The following is a 19,091-nucleotide window of genomic DNA, read 5'->3' as shown; positions in this document are numbered from 1 at the left end:
GAAACATGGCGGTTCTGATTGATTGATGTTTGACTTTGATTGTAGGCTACTCATTGGTCAGTTGAAGATTAACACAAAGTGACTCTTGTCATATAAAATGGCAGGGAGGTTCATGGGCATGGAACTTGAACAGAGTCCCTGGCATCAGCTTTGGGTTAGCTTAGAAGAGGAGAGGAAAGGTTGTCCGGAAGGAAGGGCCAGCAGGAGGAGGGCTTAAGCAGGAATAAGCATAATTTACCATGGATGTGTGGGGAGTCTGCTCTGGAATCCCAGCCTGGGGTTCAACCCATTGCAGAGTAACCCTCACTGTCCACAGTCACCACACTACCCTACAGCCCACTACAAGCCCCCCTCCCAAACATTCTGGCCCCCTATGTAGCCACAGGAAGGCACACTCTCAGAACTCTTCTAAACCTTGCTAGGAAGATGTACAGCTTCCCTGTTGCCCTGTAGAGATATATATACTCACCTCTGAAAGTCAGAACTGTCTACAAATATGATGTGTTTCAAATTCCCCCCAACAAACCCAGAGGCTTTCTCTTTTAAAACACCCCGCATGTGACCATTCTGAGGAAGGAGATGATGAAGTGAATAGGGAAGATTCTAGACGAGGGAGAAGAATTAAGCTCGGAGAAACCATAAATGGAAACAGTGACAATCTGCTTTGGCCAAGAAGCGTGTGTATCATCCCAGCCCAGTGGAGATCCCATGTTGCCACGCATATCTGAACCCCCTCAGGGTATACTCATATCACAGCTCCTCCACAGCCTTAGGCAGTCACCCAGACAAGATTCCTTTCTGAGCCTGAGACCGGGCCTCCCCCTCCTGCAACCCACCTACTCACTGCTGCCTGGATCACACTTCCCAATCCCAAAGCACTGATGTGTGACTGTCATCCCCTCCTCTCAAAATGCAGAAGATACTTTTAGAAGCAGATAACCATCTTGCCACCCACTCTGTCCAGCATGGGCTTTCCTTGAAGGTAGCTGGATGGGCACTGATGCCAGGAGAGGGTGCTGCTGTGTGTATGGGGGTTGGCATTGGGAAGGCACCGTTTTGCGATCACAGAAAACCTAAAAGATGTGAGCCCTACCGACCTGGTATTGTTTTGTTTTTCCATTTTGCACTACAAGAGGCTAAGACTTTTTTTTTTTTTTTTAAGGAAAATAGAGAGTCTTTCAGCAGGACTCCCTGAAATGTGTTCAGTCAGTCAAAACCCAGTTTCCAAGGTCTGCCCTTGGGCTTATCAGTGGCAGAGAGCAGCCCAGACCATGTTTTATGGATATTTAAATGATAAAGTCCAAGACCTGCCTTTCTGCCAGTCCCTGGGCCACTGAGCCAATTTGCAAGCCATTAACATTCAGCCTGAATCAGTAATCAGAGGCTGGGTCAGAGCGTGGCAGCCCAGCCAACTGCCAAGCCTGTGGTGTATCTGTACCATAATTGTCTTGAAAAGCCACTAATTCCAATTTAATTGCTGTGCCTTTGGTAATCTGGGTTGTAGTTCACGTCAGTAAACAAATTCTAACTTGGGCAGGAAGGTTCATTGGGGAAGGGGGAACAGAAGGAATTGGTGAGGCAATTTTGAGGGGTTAGGTTCTTACTCCCTCTCCCTCACCCACTGGATTCCATGCTGCCAAAGATCCGATCCGGTGACCTTGGTAGTTGCAGAAACAGCTGGACTGCACCCTCTTTCCCCAGTGTCCTCTTGCTGTGGCTCCTGCAAAGAGTCAGACCTACCCAGCACAAACCTACAAACAGCAGGTGGCTGAGCAGAGATGCCAGGGCTTGAGACAGGGTTTCACCCTGTTGCCCAGGCTGGTGTGCAGAGCCACTTGGTGTTGCAGGGAGGCCCCTCAAGGGCCCTCACCCCATCCCTTCTGGGCTGCTGGCCCCTGCCTAACTCCCCACATCTGTCTCTTCCTCTGCCCTCCTTCCCCACTGCTCCCAAATTCCCATCCCCAGCTGTGTCCAGACAGAAACTGTGAGAAGCTTCCTGGCAACAAGTCAGCCTGCCTGCCCTCAGGGTGTCATTTTTCTCCCTGCCTGAAATTCTGCTGCTAGCAAGTGCTCCCGGCCATCTAGGCCATCGAGTCTTTTTTTTGTTTTTCAGTATATTCCCATATGCAAGATTGAATGTGAGCTTGCGACAGATTAACTAAGCCTCACGCAGGTTGGATGACTTGGCCAGAACCATGGAGCAAGCCAGAGCCATGGAGATAAAAACTGGACCAGCCCCTATCTGTGGGCTTCCTGCCCTACCTCCCCCCAGGACCTGCCTCACCCCCATGGTCACCCAAGGGACATTCTAACACGCTCTGATCCACATTACCCCCTGACCTATGCTGTGCTCTGCTTATCCCTAGACCTGCCCATGCAGATCCTGAAGCCAGCAACCTTCACTGACACCTCCCACTACCCTCTGCTCCTGGTAGTGTAAGTACCATTGCCTCTTTCTTTTTCTGGGTGTTCACTTTGGGACTCAGTGGCATTAGGACACATGAATGCTGCAGAGGATGTAGCGGGTAAAAAGAATAAAGAACTCTTAAGAAAAGATAAGCAGGCCAGGCACAATGGCTCATGCCTGTAATCCCAACACTTTGGGAGACCAAGGTGGGAGGATTGCTTAAGCCCAGGAGATCTAGTCCAGCCTGGGGAACAGGCAAGACCCCATCTCTACAAAAAATAAAACTAAAAAAATTTCAAAAAATAGAAAAGATAAGCAGAAGAAATGATATTGTTGCAAACTGAAAACTTAGGACAGTTTAGCTCATCTTTAGCAAATGTTAGGTTGTTTTCAGGACTCTTGGAGACCCCCAGAGGTTAAGGAAAGTGGGCACTATACCCCCTCTCCCCAGGCTGCCTCGGGGCTATCTGTTACCATGAAAGCAAGACTCCTGAGGTTACCAACAATGGCTGGAAAACTGGTTCAGACACAGCCATGAGTGTAGATGGAGAATGTCAGGAGGTATCTTGCTTTCAAGGCCCTGGGTGAGCCTCTGCTGGGGTGCTTCAGATTCTACCCCAGAAGCCCTGGGCTTCGAGGAACTTCCTCGTGTATTTACACAGCTCAGGGAGGCATCTCAGAGAAAGACACCACCCAGATGATTGAACAAATGTGCATATTTACCTCCCAGTCTATTCTTTCAAGACCCACAGAGCAGGAGAAATTCCAGAATGCCCTCGTTGGCTCAGAGAGCGTGTCTCCCAGGTTTTCTTGAAAGCGGTCAGGCTGGAGCAGAGGCTGACATTGGGGCCATTTTAGTGAGATGACCCCCACTGAGTAAAGGCCACGTTACCTGATGGAACTTGGATTAACCATGGTGTCTTGCCCTGCTCTCTTCTTGAGGGCTCAGGAAGGCTTTCCTACAAAGATGCCTGGGGCAGAGATTCCAATCTCTGGTTACATTCTTCAGTTAACCCACATCCCTCCATTTCTGGACCGGCAACCACATACATGCACACACACACATATGCCCACACACATACCCATACCTACACACACGCACACACATGCATACACATGTATACACATATCCCCACACCACACACCCCCCCACACACATACCTCTACACACACACACACACATATTCCCACACCTTCCCACATTTCCATACCTACATAAATTCGCACACACACCAACACGTGTACACATACATCCCCATACCCCACACATACATACCCACACCCACACATGCTCACACACACATGTACACACATATCCCCACACCACACACATACCTACACACATACACACATACACATGTGCACACATATCCCTACATCCCACACACACATACCCACCTCTACATACACACACACACACAAATACACACATATCCCCACATGCCATACACATACCCACGTCTGCACATACTCACACACAGGCACACACGTACGTACATATCCCCACACCACACCCACACACCCACACCTACCCACACTCACACAAGTACACACATATCCCCACATCCCTCACACATACCCACATCTACACATACTCACACACACACACACACACACACATCTCCCCACACCCCACAAACATATCCACCTCTTCACACACTCACACATGCACACAAATACGCAAACACAACCACACATACCCACATATTCTCACACCCCACACACACCCACATATACACACACATGCACACACATACATTCTTCACATACGCATATCTTATACACACCCACATCTACACACACACCTACACCCCCACACACACACTCACATCTGCGCACAGTCACACACACATATCCGCAAATCCCCTATACACACCCACATCTACAAACACATGCACACAAACACATGCCCCCTACCCCTACCACACACACACACCTGCGCGCACACAAACCACACACATATTGCCCACATTGCCTCCTTTCTCCCTTACTAAACCAGATTTTTCATCACAATCACAAAGATGCTGATTTCAAACCCAGTTTTTCTCCCGAATACTTTTTTTTCAATAATCTTAAAGGAAATCCCCCAAAGCTTTTCAGTTTACAAAGTAACTCACTCTCCTTTCAAAAGTAAAAGTGAAAGCACTGGGTCGAGACAGCCTGTACTCTCCTGAGCCCAGACAGAGCCTGGGACGGCTAATGGCGGGTGCAGATCCGCTGTCTCCAGCCTCATTGGCTCCCCTAAAAGGCATGTCTTTTTGCTTATTTGTTTCTTTTTATGACTTCAAATATGACAGCAAGGAGATTTGGGGACCCTGAGACTTCAAAAGACCTATACCAGGCAGTGCCTACTTCAAACAAATAAAAAGAAAAGAAAACCAATACACACTTGACATAAAGCAACATGGTCACTGGTCAGGATCCTTTAGCATGTAGCCCTCAAGTGCACTACTCCTGGGCCAGTGTTCCTTCTCTCACCCACACCCCACTCCTCCCTGTATGCCCTCCACCCTTGACAGAAAGCTAGGAATGGTGTTGTGGTCAGAACTATCACCCCATTGGAGAAGAGTTCCCACTCAGACGAGGGTGCTGCCATCTACTTCTGTTTTGGGAGGCAGGCTGAACCTGGGGCTGGCTTCCTCTCCAGTTCATTCTTTTCCCACCAAAGGAAAAAATTATTTTAAAACTTGCCCCACACCCGTGAGCATGCTAGGAAATGTCTAACAACCAGGACTGCACCGAAATGGCCCTGTTGATGGTGTAGGCCCTTTCCCATGGTGTAAATACCCCACCAGGGATGACTTTCAGCTAGCAACGTGGGGTCACCAAATGAGGAGCTGGTAGGAGAGGAGCACAGTGGAGCTCACCCAGCCCAGAGCACTGAGTTCACACTGCTGGGCGGAGCACATACAACTTGTGCTCTTTGTTCTAATGTCATAAAAGGAGAGGTCATGTCTTCAAATCAGGGATGCCCCTGAAGAGTCAACACAGTGTTGTCTCTCATGGGATAGGTACTGAGGGGATCCAGCCTGAGATATTGAGAACCCAGGAAAGACAGCAGTGGCCATGCAGTAGAGTGAGGACACACCAAAAAGAGAAGCTGGGAGGATTTTTATTGCTTTCCTCACCAAACAAATGCCTTTGGGGACTGTCTCTTTGTTTGTGCCAGTGTGTTTAGAGATGACCCTGGGTGCCCGGGCTCTTTGAGTGCCCAGTTTCTTCCTTGCCTTATGGGAGTATAGACAGAGCCCAACTCCTCTGTCCTGGGCAACAGAATCTGGGAGGGTGGAGCCCGACATGAGGTGGCCGGGATAAAGATAAAGCCCTTTAGGAAAGAACCCTCGGACGTGGTTATCTGTTAGCAACAAACATGCAACAAGCATGCTGAGGCCTTGGACTCTCTTTTACAGGGATGGCACCCCAGGGAGCCAGAGCGTGGCTGAGAAGTTTGAAGTAACCTGGGAGACGGTGATGGTGAGCAGCCACGGGGCAGTGGTAGTCAAATGCGATGGCCGAGGCAGCGGCTTCCAGGGGACCAAGCTGCTGCATGAAGTGAGGAAGCGGCTGGGCTCCCTGGAGGAGAAGGATCAGATGGAGGCTGTGCGGTGAGTACCTTCCAGGAAAAGCAAGAGAGACGGGGGGCAGGGTGGGGAGTGGGTAGGGGTAGAGTGCACGGATACTTTTTGTGGATGTACACATTTTGCATGCAATTTGCTCATACCTACAAAACTCTGTGGGCCATTAATTCTGAAGCGAGTTTCAAAGGAAATTGTTAGGAATGTTCTCCTAAAGGTGTGTATACTCGTTTTCTTATAGCCGGGCAGATTATTTGTTGAGTATATTAATGCAAGGTGCTAGAGGCAGAAATGGTGTCTGGGCACATCTTAGTCATCTATCCCACAGGGAAGAGAGAAGAGGTAGGGAAGGAAAGAAAGAAAGAAAAAGAACATGGATAAGGTTGGATTCATGCAAGTGGATGACCCTCCTTACTGAGAAGAGGACCTCCTTCACATCCAGGGAGTGGGTCACAAGTGCCCTCCTCAGTTCTAAAGAAGGGCAGTTGTTTCATCATTCCTGTCACTGAATCAGCAAGACCAACCCAGTATTACAGAGAACAGAACAGAAAGCAGTTTAGCACCAAGGGACAGATGCTCAAAATTGCGTATTGGATTTTATTGTGGCCCTGGAAATTAAAAAGACATTAAGAATTTGTGCCTTCCGGGCACAGTGGCTCATACCTATAATCCCAGCATTTTGGGAAGCCAAGGCAGGAGGATCGCTTGTGGCCAGGAGTTCAAGACTAGCCTGGGCAATATAGTGAGTCCTCATCTCTACCAAAAAAAAAAATCAAAAAATTATCCTGGCATGATGGCACATACCTGTAGTCCCAGTTACTTGGGAGGCTGAGGCAGAAGGATCACCTAAGCCTAGGAAGTCAAGGCTGTCGTGAGCTGTGATCATGCCACTGCACTCTAGCATGGGTGACAGAGTGAGACTCTGACTCAAAAAACAAACAAACAACAAAAAAACCCATTGCAAGGCTACAGCTGGCCTTTAGGCTCACTTTGTAGAAATATGGTTTTCATAGTCTTATGGCACAGAGGACTGCTGAGCTAAACCTGACTTCACCTGAGAGATGTCACAAGAACAATTCAGCTGACTAGAGTTGATGATCATGTTTGCCATGGACAGGGCTGCATGATGCTGGCCCCGGGGCATGTGAAGAGTCTGGAATATAGAGTCCAGCTGGCGCTTGTTTGCTGACCAAAGGACTATATGTAAGCATGTAAACTGTAAGCATGTAAACTGTGCTTGACACCATGTCAATAGTCTTTATAGGCTTAAAAGATTTTACGGACTCCAAAATATTTTCTCTCGTTTTTAAAAAGATGAATAACACATGGTATGCCTCAATGAATGATCTTTAAATGGAGAAAATAGTGAGTGAATGAATGAATGGCACCTTCTTCTCCTTCAGGGAGCTATGAGCTAGTTAAAGAGAAAAAGTGATATCTTTAGAAGCTTGTGTGTGGTGTTACAGACAGAAACTTGAGGACTTGGATAATTAGGGAAGGTGTATGTGCTAGGATGCTTTCTCCTGGAAGTCAACAATGACACACACACACACACACACACACACACACACACACACACATACACACAATCTCAGATGTACTTTAAAAATAAGGAATTATGCTGACTCTGACAGCCCACAGGAATGTCAAACCTCAGGACTGATTGATCCAGAGACCAGCAATGTTACCCAAGATCCGGGCTATCTCCACCTCTCAGCCATACTGGCCTCATCCTGAGCTGACTTCCCTTATGCTCAAAGGATGCCAGTCAGTAGCATCTGGCTCCATGCTTCTCCAGCAGGTTGGGGAGGGAGCCACTTCCAGAAATTTCCAGAAAGGAAGGGAAGAGTCTCTGCTTCAGGAGAGCAGCACCCAGCAAACCTCTCTTCCATCTTTCTGGCCTTACTCTGCCCGTTTCAGATCCTGGAACCCAGAGCCCACCACTGGCAAGAGAAGTAAAGGCAGTTACCTTGAGACCGAGTGTCCCACCGAACCCTGGTGTGGGGTCAGCCCCTGGGCAGGCAAATGGACACAGGGGTTCTGTTTGGAAGGGGGAAGGGCAGGTGGCTGCTGGCTCAGCAGCTGGCAATGGCAGTTACAGAGCTTCCCAGGATGAGAGGGTGGTCCCAGGCTGGACTCTGAGGTGGGGTGGGCTCCATGAGAAGCCATGTGAGGGCTCTCCTGGCCTCTTTGTCCCTCCTCCTTTGTCCTTTTTGATGTATGTGGCATTTTCCTGCTCATTCCTGCTCTTTCCTCATCCACCTGGCCTACCTCTCTGGGCCTCCCCGCCATGGAGGGCCCAGTGGAAGGTCATAGTGTCCTTGAGGCTCACCTGAGCACTTGGCTCTACCTGGCATCTCCCCTAGAGCACAGGAACAAGACGACAAAAAAGTATTTCACACTCATGTTGTTTTCTAAAAATAAGGAACCAACTTAGCCATCTATTCCAAAGCAAGGCAGAACTTGTTCTGGAAAAACATTTAATGTCAACCTTTAAACCACTGATGCTCACAAGAACCAGAGCACATGAAGAATGATAAAGCTTAGAGTGTCCATGAAATGTACAGACTTTCTTAGAAAGGTGGCACTGTCCATGAAATGTACAGACTTTCTTAGAAAGGGTGTTTCAAGCCATAGGAAACTTGACTAGAATTTCTTTAGGAGCTAGAATGTATTGTTGGTAGTCAGAACAAAATAGCCCAGTTTTACCAGAAGTTTAGAGATCATGACACCAACCCATCATGTACCTCCCTGAAAGGGCAAACTGAGGCAAGGTAGGCTGGTGCCAGGCGAATAATGCAAGATTACATCAGAGAGGAAAGTAGAAGGAAATTATTATTCACCTTTCACAGATGAAAAGGGGGCCAGCACTCAGGTGAGTATGACATGGAAGGCTGGCGGCTGGGCATATTTAAGGGCCTTTAAAGCAAGGGGAGCTTAGATCCGGAGGAGATCTGAGCCAAAAGGAGTATCCAGAGTTGTATTCTTTGGTTTCCATAGTAGTAGCATGAATCTAGTATCTTGATATCACCAGGTATCGACGGCTCAAGACCTCAGGTGGTGAGCTGGAGGTTGTCATGGTCGTATAACAATATACCAATAAACATACCTCCTGGTGGTGTGCTGGCGGTCATCACGAGTGGCCAATAACAATGGATAAATACGAATGTCTAAAAGATAGATTGTTAACAAGACTGGACATGCTTAAGGGGTTCTGTGTAATCACCAGTTTCTAAAGACAAAGTATTTTTCTTAATAACAATTATAGGGTAAAAGGACATGTGGGCCATGCAAACTCTATAGCAAAGGAGTTTCAAGGGGTGAGGTCTAAGTAAAATGGTTGTGCTGATTCAAAATGGCTATGTAGCCGGGCTCGGTGGCTCAGTCTATAATCCCGCGCCTTTGGGAGGCTGAGGTGAGTGGATTGCCTGAGCCCGCAGGTTCGAGACCCACCTGGGCAACTTGGCGAGGCCTCACCTCTACAATAAATCAAAAAAAAAATTAGCTGGGTGTGGTAGCGTGCACCTGTAGTTCCAGCTACTTGGAAGGCTGAGGCGGAAGGATCACCGGATTCCACCAGGTCGAGGCTGCGGTGGCCGGGAGCGGCCACTGCACTCCAGTCTGGGCGACAGTGAGACTCCACCTAAAAAAAAGAAATGGCTACGTTATATTCTAAATTTCTAAGTTTCCCTCCTTTCTCTTCCCAAGTTCCCAGGCCCTCTTTGTAGTTCTAACTCCTTACCTGGTAGCCCACTGGGCTGCACTTTCCATCAGCAGCTGAGGTGAGCGTAGGGCCCTGTGGAAGGGAGGAAGACAGCCAAGTAAACCCACCACTCAGGCCAGGATGGAGTTCCACTAGCACCTAGCAAGTGCTATAGAAGCCCGCAGCCCTGCCTAGGAGGGCTAGGAGTGGGGGTCGTTGGCCAAGACCTTGAAGAATGATAGAGATTTGCCTGAGAGAAAATAAGAGGTGTACATCCCAAACAGAGAAAATAGCAGAAATGAAGATCTCGGGATAATATAAAGACACAGTCCATTTGGAGCCCACTGAGAAGCAGTACAGGTGGCCCAGGGAGGGGGCAGGGGTGAGTAGAGAGGAAGATGAACCAGAGAGGGTCAGGGATAAATGGAGAAGGAAGATGGGATTGAGTATGTCTCACTTCCCACACTAGCTTAAGAATTTCCTACCATCCTCTAGATTGTAAAAGACCACGGGATTTTTTTTAAGTATGGAAGTATCAAGGTCAACTTTATTTCTCAGACTCATAATTCTGGTAGCAGTGCAGGGAGCTTGATGGGTCACAGTTCCAGTAGAGAACACTCAAATCCAGTGTTTTGAGGAGAGATGGATAGAGTGAATGCTTACAAAGCATGGGCAGGGTTAGGGAGACGACAGGAGTGGCTGCAGTGTCCTGTAGTAGTAATAGCAGCAGCAGGAGCGATATCAGGGCCAGAAGAGGGAGTCTCTCATGGGCAGGGGAGCCCTGTTAGGAGCTGGGCAAGGCAGACGACAGGGGAGCCTATGTCCTGATCTGGGTCATCCCTGCCACTGGGCTCCCACGGGGCTCCGGTGGGCCAAACCCAACCAATAGCCAGAGAACAGGGGAACCACAGTCTGTTCCTACCAGCCATCCCCTTGAGGCACAGAGGTTTGTGGAATCTAGAGGGGCAGGAGAGAGCCAGTCCATGTGTGGACTGAGAAAAACACTGGTGGGAAGGACGAGGAAAGGACACAATGATTCTGGGCACTGCCTGGACTTCACGGGCATGACTGCATGGCTGCTGCAAACATTTCCAGGAGGTGGAACTGTGAGCCCATTTATTAAAAAGGTCCAGTTGGCCAGATGTGGTGGCACAGGCCTGGAGTCCCAGCTACTTGGGAGACTGAAGTGGGAAGACTGCTTGAACCCAGAAGTCCGAGGCTTCAGTGAGCTGTGATTGTGCCACTGTACTCCAGCCTGGGCAACAGCCAGACCCTATCTCTAAAAGAAAGGTCCCAAAGGTCAAAGAGCTTGTCCAGCATCCTCAGCAGGGAACTGATTCACCAAAATAGGAAGGCAGACAGTCCAGCTGACAGGGCCTCAGCTGCTGCCCTGTTGTCACCTTCTCCCCCTTCAGCAGGAATGTTGCCCTGATGGCTGGCAGGCAGGGGAAGGGGGACAGCTTGCCTGACCCTTGAGGGTGGAAAGGTGAAGAATCATCTGGAGACTTTCTAAAGCTGAGTCAGCAAGATGAGGTATGCTAGTAAATCTGGAGATGGGGATGCTGAACCCATGGGGTCTTCGCCCTGGGAGGCAGGAGTGGCTGGATGGTGACCTTGCAATGCCCAGCCATCCCTACCATGCCCACTCACGCCACAATGCAGGAGGAACCCAGGGATCCCATTTTTCTCACTGGTTTCCCATTTCCTGCTAAGTCGAGTCTCTGTGAGGTTCCTCTGCTCTGAAGGTGCTACAAGCGGTGGCATTGTCCCTGACACCTGTATCAGCTTGGGTCCCCTGGGAGGCAGATGTCGAGATGGAATCAGGCATACAAAGGAGGAATATCTGAAGGGTACTGGGTAGGAGAACTATAGGTGTGGACAGAGGCGGGGAGGAGAGCTCAGTAGAAAGGGCCTTCATGGCAGCACAGCTCAGAGAGTCTTCACAGGCTGGCGGCAGCCCAGAACCAAGACTGCCCATCAGAAGCTTCCAGGTGGGCACAGTGTGGCCCTCAGGTTCTGCCATGTCACCACTGACTGGATGGAGAGGGCTTGGCACAGCAGGGGCATGGCAGTGGGCCAGAAGACAGGAGACGTGGCAGCCAGTGCCGCCCACCTCTTGGAGGAAGAGGTGGGGGCACCACGACATGCAAATGCGCGCCTCTGCCCTCCCACCAGCAGGCTTCCTAGGGTCTCCTGGATACTCCATGTTCATTCATGGCCCTGTTGTCACCTACAAGGTCTTCTCCTTGGCCTCCTGTCTCCACATTTTCACCCAACCCTGCTCAAGGCTCCTGTGCATGCTCCAGACCGCTCCATGTCCCAACCACTTCAGTCTGGGTGACAGACTGAACATATGTCACCACATACAGTGTAATCAGTGTCGCTGCTGTGTCATGACGTTATCCTACCATCCTCCACAGATGACTTCTTGAGCTGTGTCTTTCCAAGTTCTTCTTCGGGCTCCCCTCCAACCCCAGTGTGGCACTGACCTCTATGCACACTAGAAAAGCACAGTGCCCTAATAGATTCTGGTTCAGCTGCTGCTGTGTCACATACCATCCTCAACAATTAAAAAGTGTACCACATGTATGAGATCAAACTCTCCTTGACCTTGGGGTTGCACTGTTCCCTAGGAAACATGAGATTTGTTCAATTGATGAGTAAAAATACAGCTACAAGAAGATATTTGATATTAGAAAAAACAACTGTCCTTGGAAGACTCCAAATTTCTTTACAAATGAGGATCATTAGCAAGATTTATAGGTTTTAGATCAAAAAGTGAGAGTCACTGGGTAATTAGATGAAGGGTTGCCAAAGACCTGAGGCTGCCTGCTGACTTAGCAGCAGGGCTGAGAATAAAAATACGAGATATTTTTGCAGTTTGGAATGGAGTCCAAGATCCTGGTCTCATGCCCTTCATAGTACATCTGGCTCACTCCAAGCCCCATGGACTCTATGGGCTACCTCACAGACACTCCCCTACCCCCAGAAAATGAGATCCAGACATCTGGCCATGGGGCAGAATCCTCAAAGAACTGGGTGCATCCATCTTGAATAAAACTGACTATGCCAGAACCTTCCACCCAGATATCCCCAGATGGATCTCTGAATATCGGGAATCAAGGTCATGAAGAGAGCATTTAGGAACTTGGGGAAATGTAGTCATTGTTTCCAAATATATGGATATGCCTGCAGCATGCCCTAGCCAGTGACTCAGGGTACATATATATGCTTGTGCCTCCAGATCCCAGGCCCAGCAGACATGGACGTCTTCCAGGCTATCCTGTAATACCTGTACAACAGTTTCAAAAAGCAAAAGTACTCATTCTCTAGAACTGGAACACCAAAATCAAGGTGTGGGCAGGGCTGTGTTCCCTCTGAAGCCTATAGCAGAGAACGCTTCCTCACTTCTTCAGCTTCTGGCCGTCTGCCTGCCATCTTTGCCATTCCTCGGTTTGTGAATATGTTACTCCAACACCCTGCCTTCACATGATGTTCTTCTTGTATTTCTGTCTCCTCTCTTCCCAGTAGGACACTGATCATGTTGGATGCAGGCCCCACTGCTCCAGTATGATCTCGTCTAACCTTAGCTAATTGCATCCACAGTAGACCCTGTTTCCACATATGGTCACTTTCTGAGATATCAACGTGTCTTTTTTTACGAGGACATGATCGAATGTATAACAAATGTAACCACAACCACAAAAACAGATTCCTTTGTCAGACTCCTATCTCCCCTCATCTCAGGCCTGCTCCCCAGAGACAACCACTCTCAACCTCAGTAACCATTTTGTCAAGTATTTGTCTCCATATTTCTGAATATAGTTATCATTACTACATGATTTATCATCTTTGACTCCTTTTGCAGCAGGCATATCAGATCTAGTTAAATCAGTAGCTAGAGACTTAGGATCACAATGTAAATTGCTCACTGCAGAGTCAGGTAGTGTACTTTAGAGCTCTAATTTTCTATGCATCTTTTGATATTTTTTCTAGAAGTCTTGTCTTTTTCTTGAGTTATTTCTGTGTAACTACTCATAATATTTCCCTGTTATTTCCTCATGCCACGCATATTCTTATTTGTATTTTTCAAAATGCTCAGACATACTAGTTATCTATTGATTACAATTTTATATATTGAGATGTGTCCCCCATTTTTTACTCTATTTGGACAGGTTGCCACTAGGGTCAACTTGGGATTTTCTTCACCATTTTCCTTTGGGTGACCTATGTGGTCACATGAGTGTGTGTGTGTGTGCGCGCACACACACACACACACACATGCCTACAGGAAACATACACACACCCTGGGTCATAGGCTAAGGAACAATAGAAATACATCCTCCTTTTTATTTATGCATTCGTTCGTATATGTAGTGAAGGAAACCAAAATATGTCTCCCCAAAATATTAAGGATTGTTAAGTTAAAAACACTGTTGAAGTGGGAGTGGGGACACAACGTCAATAAGGGTACCTAATCTCAAACCAGGCAAAGTGGGGACCAAAGAGAGGCCCAAACTTTACCTGTACAATGTCCACTTATATACCTAATCCTGAATTGTACCCCACATCTTTAAAATAAGATAAAATAAAAAGCCACTGATAACACAAGGTAACCGTCTGCCTCAGCCTCTGTCTGCCTGATGGTAAGGCATACATCTTTTCTCTCTGGAGAGAGCACCCACTTATTGGCCGACAGAAGACATCAGCGGCACCAGAGGAATCTGGAAACGGATTTTTTACCTTCCCACATTACATTTTTCCACCTTTTAAAAGACTGGACCTCCTTTCTCCTTTGTCTTATTGCTATGCTTAGATGTATTGCCCTTTGTTAAAATAATATTTAAGCAAGGCTCGTAAGCTGCCATCTTGAGAGACTTTAAACTGAGTCCTTCCCTGTGTAATGGGTACATCATGTATCCACAAACTTCTGCTGGTTTTTCTCTTGTTAATCTGACTGTTGTTTTCAGGATAGTGTCTCAACTGGGAACTTGTGAGAGTTGAGAAAAGAAATTATATTTTCTCCTCTTCACTAGTAGAAGATGCGTAAAAATGTCTTTATTCTATCTCAACTCTTGATATTATAGTTTGGCTAGATATAAAAATCTAGATATACAGTAATTTCTATCTAGAAAGCTAGTAGGTGGCAGGACTCCTACTGCTGATCAGGGTTCAGAAACAAAGATTTCAGCCACTTTATGGGGGAGACAAGAGACCACAATTTGGAGGAAGGGTTGCATGAGATACTGGCAAGGGGGAGGCAGAGACCCAGGTAATGTCAACACAGAGCTGATGGTTTTCAAAGAAGGACTGCAGCAGGAAGCTCAGGGAAAGAATAATTATGTAATGAAGTAAGTACAAGTCTTGAGAGGGTCCTCCTCCCCCTCCTCTCCTGGGGACAAAGAGCAACAAGAGGTTGGAACCCAGCATGACTGAGCCCACCCCTCACGGGCGTTGTTGCTGTGAACTATAGTGTCTCTCGGTCAGTAGGCTTTACGTGCCGGCAAGTTCTACAGAGTGATTGCAAAGGTGCTTTGAGTTTTAAATGTGAACATTCTGACCCTGTACTAAATAAATAAAAGCAACAAACAATTATAATGGAATATCAAGATTGCTTTTTATTTGAAAAGAGGTTTCACACCTGAGATGGTTGGAAAACAGGACTGTAGGCCACAGGAAGAACAAGTACAATCAGGATGCATACTGAACCCTCCCTCTCCTCTTTGACTTTGCAGAACAATGCTGAAAGAGCAGTATATTGACAAAACTCGTGTGGCCGTGTTCGGGAAGGTAAGTGTGTACTGCCTGTGTGGGAACACCCCTTTGTTCAAGAGTGTAGACCTACGTCATCATCCAGGCCTAATCCTGATTTATTGAGAACGTCTCTGGTCTGATGGTGCACAAGTAATTATTTTTTTAAGAGCAAGAGGTGAGGTGCTTAGTGATTTTAGCAATGGGAGTTTTCATTTGATCAGCTCATTTAACAAAGTTTCTTTTTACATTATCTGGAAGGAAAGAGAAAAGAAATCGGGTCCTTGTTGGAGAGCTCTATAAGGTTTCTAATTCCTTTTCTTCCATAAGCCTGCTATAGTTCTTGGTGTGGTAACCCAGGAAATAAGGGAAACAGGAATCTATTTCTGGATATCCTTATGGGCAGTAGCCATGTTTAGTTAGATGGAAAGAAGTGGGGAGTGTCATGCACTGAGCTGCCACACCAGAGATCCTCCCATCTGGTAGCCCAGGACACCCAGACTGTCGTGGAGGCCCATGATTGGAGGACCACCTGTCATCACCCTGACACACAGCCACATTCTACTCACACAGTCTGGACTTGGAGCTTCATGCTCTCAAGAAGTCAAGAACTAGATAGATTGGCATAGATTCCTCTCCCTACTGAGAGAACAACTCACAGTACAGGCCCAGGTCATCAGCGCAATACCTCTTACGTCATCACCTCCAAAACCTGAGTGCAGCATGTGATGGGAGCCGTGTGCATTCCAGACCTGACCTTACCCTGTGGGCTGATCCCAGAAACAAGGCACAGAGGAGACCCTCCCCACCTACCTCTGTATCTACTGGTGGTGAGGCAGTCAGGGAAGGGAAGGGATCACTGGCTTCTCTGCTGAGATCAGAGCCTGGATACAGAGTTCTGGAGGCACATTCTAGACACATATCTGTGAGGTTCAGAACCAGATGAGTCACTGGTAGGTGTAACTTGGGTGTCGACACCCATCCTCTTCCGCACAATAGACTGGTAGCTCAGAGGCAGGGGAGCCTGGTCAGTCTTTATCTAGTTCTTACTCTGCTCCAAACAGACATCAATGTCATCCCCGAGAGCTTGATCCCCCTTCCTGTGTTTAAAACATTGCCCCACCCACTCAGGACCTTTAATAACTCATTTCTGGACACAGAGGATGTAGGTGGTAAGCAGGCTTTCTCAACAAGTGGCTGGTCTAGCACCATAGGTAGTCTAGGGTGATTTATGGAAGGGGGAACCCATGCACCCTTCAGAACGCAATTAAAGCCAGGTGCAGTGGCTCACACCTATAATCCCAGTACTTTGGGAGACCAAGGTGGGAGGATTTCTTGAGGCCAGCAGTTCAAGGTTACAGCAAACTATGATGGTGAAACTGCACTCCAGCTTGCGTGACAGATGGAGACCCTGTCTTTAAAAAACAATGATACAGCCGGGCTTGGTGGCTCAGCCTGTAATCCCACGCCTTTGGGAGGCTGAGGTGAGTGGATTGCCTGAGCCCGCAGGTTCGAGACCCGCCTGGGCAACTTGGCGAGACTTCATCTCTACAATAAATCAAAAATTAGCCGGGCGTGGTAGCACGCGCCTGTAGTTCCAGCTACTTGGAAGGCTGAGATGGAAGGATCTCCGGAGCCCAGCAGGCGAGGCTGCGGTGGCCGGGAGCGGCCACTGAACTCCAGTCTGGGCAGCAGAGTGAGACTCCAACTCAAAAAAAATAAAATAAAATAAAAAATAAAAAACAATGATACTTTCTTTTTAAAAAGAACACAGCTGACATACCTCCATACTTTCATCACTGAAATCAGCCAAGGAGCTGCCTGTGGGCTCCTTGCCGGTGATCTTCCTTTTGCCATTCTGCCTAAATGGGTTCCCAGGCCTCTTTCAATGACACAAGGATTTTTTGTTTTTGTTTTCAGTTTGTTTTGTCGCCCAGGCTGGAGTGCAGTGGCATGCTCACAGCCCCCCCCAGTGTCGTCCTGCTGGGCTCCGGCAGTCCTTCTGCCTCAGCCTTCCAAGTAGCCGGAACTACAGGCACGCACTACTGCACCTGGCTAATTTTTGATTCATTGTAGAGACAAGGTCTCGCCAAGCTGCCTGGGCTGGTCTCTAACCCACGAGCTCAGGCAATCCACTCACCTCAGCCTCCCAAAGTGCTGGGATTACAGGCTGAGCCACAAGCCTGGCCTGTGATGTTTTGTTTTAACGTGACTTAGAAGTTTTTGTGAACCCCTTAACTGCATTATCCTCAGAAGAATTCAGTCATCAATTCTTTCAGTGGATTGACGTTCTGCAGCCTTTCCCTTCAAGTTCCCCTTCACATCTAAATGAGTCTGCCCTGCAACCCAGGTGTCCTGGGGAGCCAGGAACCCCTATGGCTTGTGTCCTGCGGGTTCCAGCCTGAGACTAAAAATCACCCCTGTACAAGGTTGCCAGCCTGTCATGTACACACAAGTAAGCCACAAGGCACACAGGACAAATGTACTTTAAACAGAATACAGAATGATTTGTAGGACATGTTAAGTCCATTAACTATAAATGTCATTTGTCAGAAAATGAAACTACTCTTATTGTCATTAGATAAAGCATTCCTTCTCTGTCAAAGAAACATTATCATAGTGTATTATAATATGACAAACTTTAGCAATCATACGGGTTATATATGGCTACTCTCAAGAGGAGTTTGGCATGACGTGGGTATCACAGTCTCTCCTTCAGGTACATGGGTTCTCTACATTCCCATCCCCAACACACACATGTTCACATACTAACACGCATGCTTATACACACACACATGCTCATGAACACACACATACTCACAGAGACTCTCACACAGACATGCATGTTTATATGCACATGCTCACACATACACACATGCTTATATACACATACATACACTCAAATAATGCACATGCTAACATAGACACTCATGCTCACATAACATGCTCACACACTAACATACACACACATGATTATATACACACATACATATGCTTATGAGTATGCATACACATGCTCACACACTCATGTACACACATTTATACACACTCATGCATACTATGCTTGTACACATATGCTGACACACACCCATCTTCACACACACACATGCTTATGCACACTAACACAGATATACATGCTTATAAGGTCACACACTCAGACACACACACACACGTGCTTATGCACACACATGAGGTCTGACGGTTAAGTTCACAAACACATCCTAGAAAAAGTGCTACATACCATATTGCTGAATATCACTACAATGGCATAGTGAAATTCACCAACACCCATGCCTAGTCTATCTGTCAAAGCAATTTTGGAACTCTTTTTCCGGAATGACCATCGGAGCTGTCATCATATTACCCTTGATGTCCTTAATGTCATCAAAATATCTTCCTTTCAATATTTCCTTTATCTTCAGGTAAAGAAAAAGTCATTGGGTGTCAAATCAGGTGAGTGGGAAGGATGTTCCACTACAGTTATTTGTTTACTGGCTAGTAACTCCCTCACAAATAGTGCTGTGGGAGCTGGTGCATTGTTGTGATGCAAAAGCTCCTTCGGAACCATTTTTGCACACACCTTTATCATGCCAAGATTTTCAGTTAAGATTTTCCTAACTGTTTCTCTATCAATGTTTATTTGGTCTGCTATGCT

At 47.4% G+C, this 19,091-nt stretch overlaps 1 protein-coding gene across 1 annotated transcript in view; it reads left to right on the top strand.

Annotated features, from left to right (window-relative positions):
* The window catches only part of DPP6 (dipeptidyl peptidase like 6), a 53,825-nt gene that overhangs the window by 16,132 nt on the left and 18,602 nt on the right, over positions 1–19,091 (top strand). Inside the window, exons 3-5 of the mRNA XM_021717751.1 lie at positions 2,367–2,436; positions 5,818–6,012; positions 15,421–15,475. Of these exons, the coding sequence (XP_021573426.1) occupies positions 2,367–2,436; positions 5,818–6,012; positions 15,421–15,475 (320 nt within the window). The remainder of the gene's footprint in view (positions 1–2,366; positions 2,437–5,817; positions 6,013–15,420; positions 15,476–19,091) is intronic.

The sequence above is a fragment of the Carlito syrichta genome, unplaced genomic scaffold, assembly GCF_000164805.1.
Source record: "Carlito syrichta isolate Samal-C Ts95f unplaced genomic scaffold, Tarsius_syrichta-2.0.1 Scaffold310863, whole genome shotgun sequence".
Lineage (NCBI taxonomy): Eukaryota > Metazoa > Chordata > Mammalia > Primates > Tarsiidae > Carlito > Carlito syrichta.
Note: the sequence above shows the minus strand (reverse complement) of the source record. Positions and strands in the feature narration are given on the sequence as shown.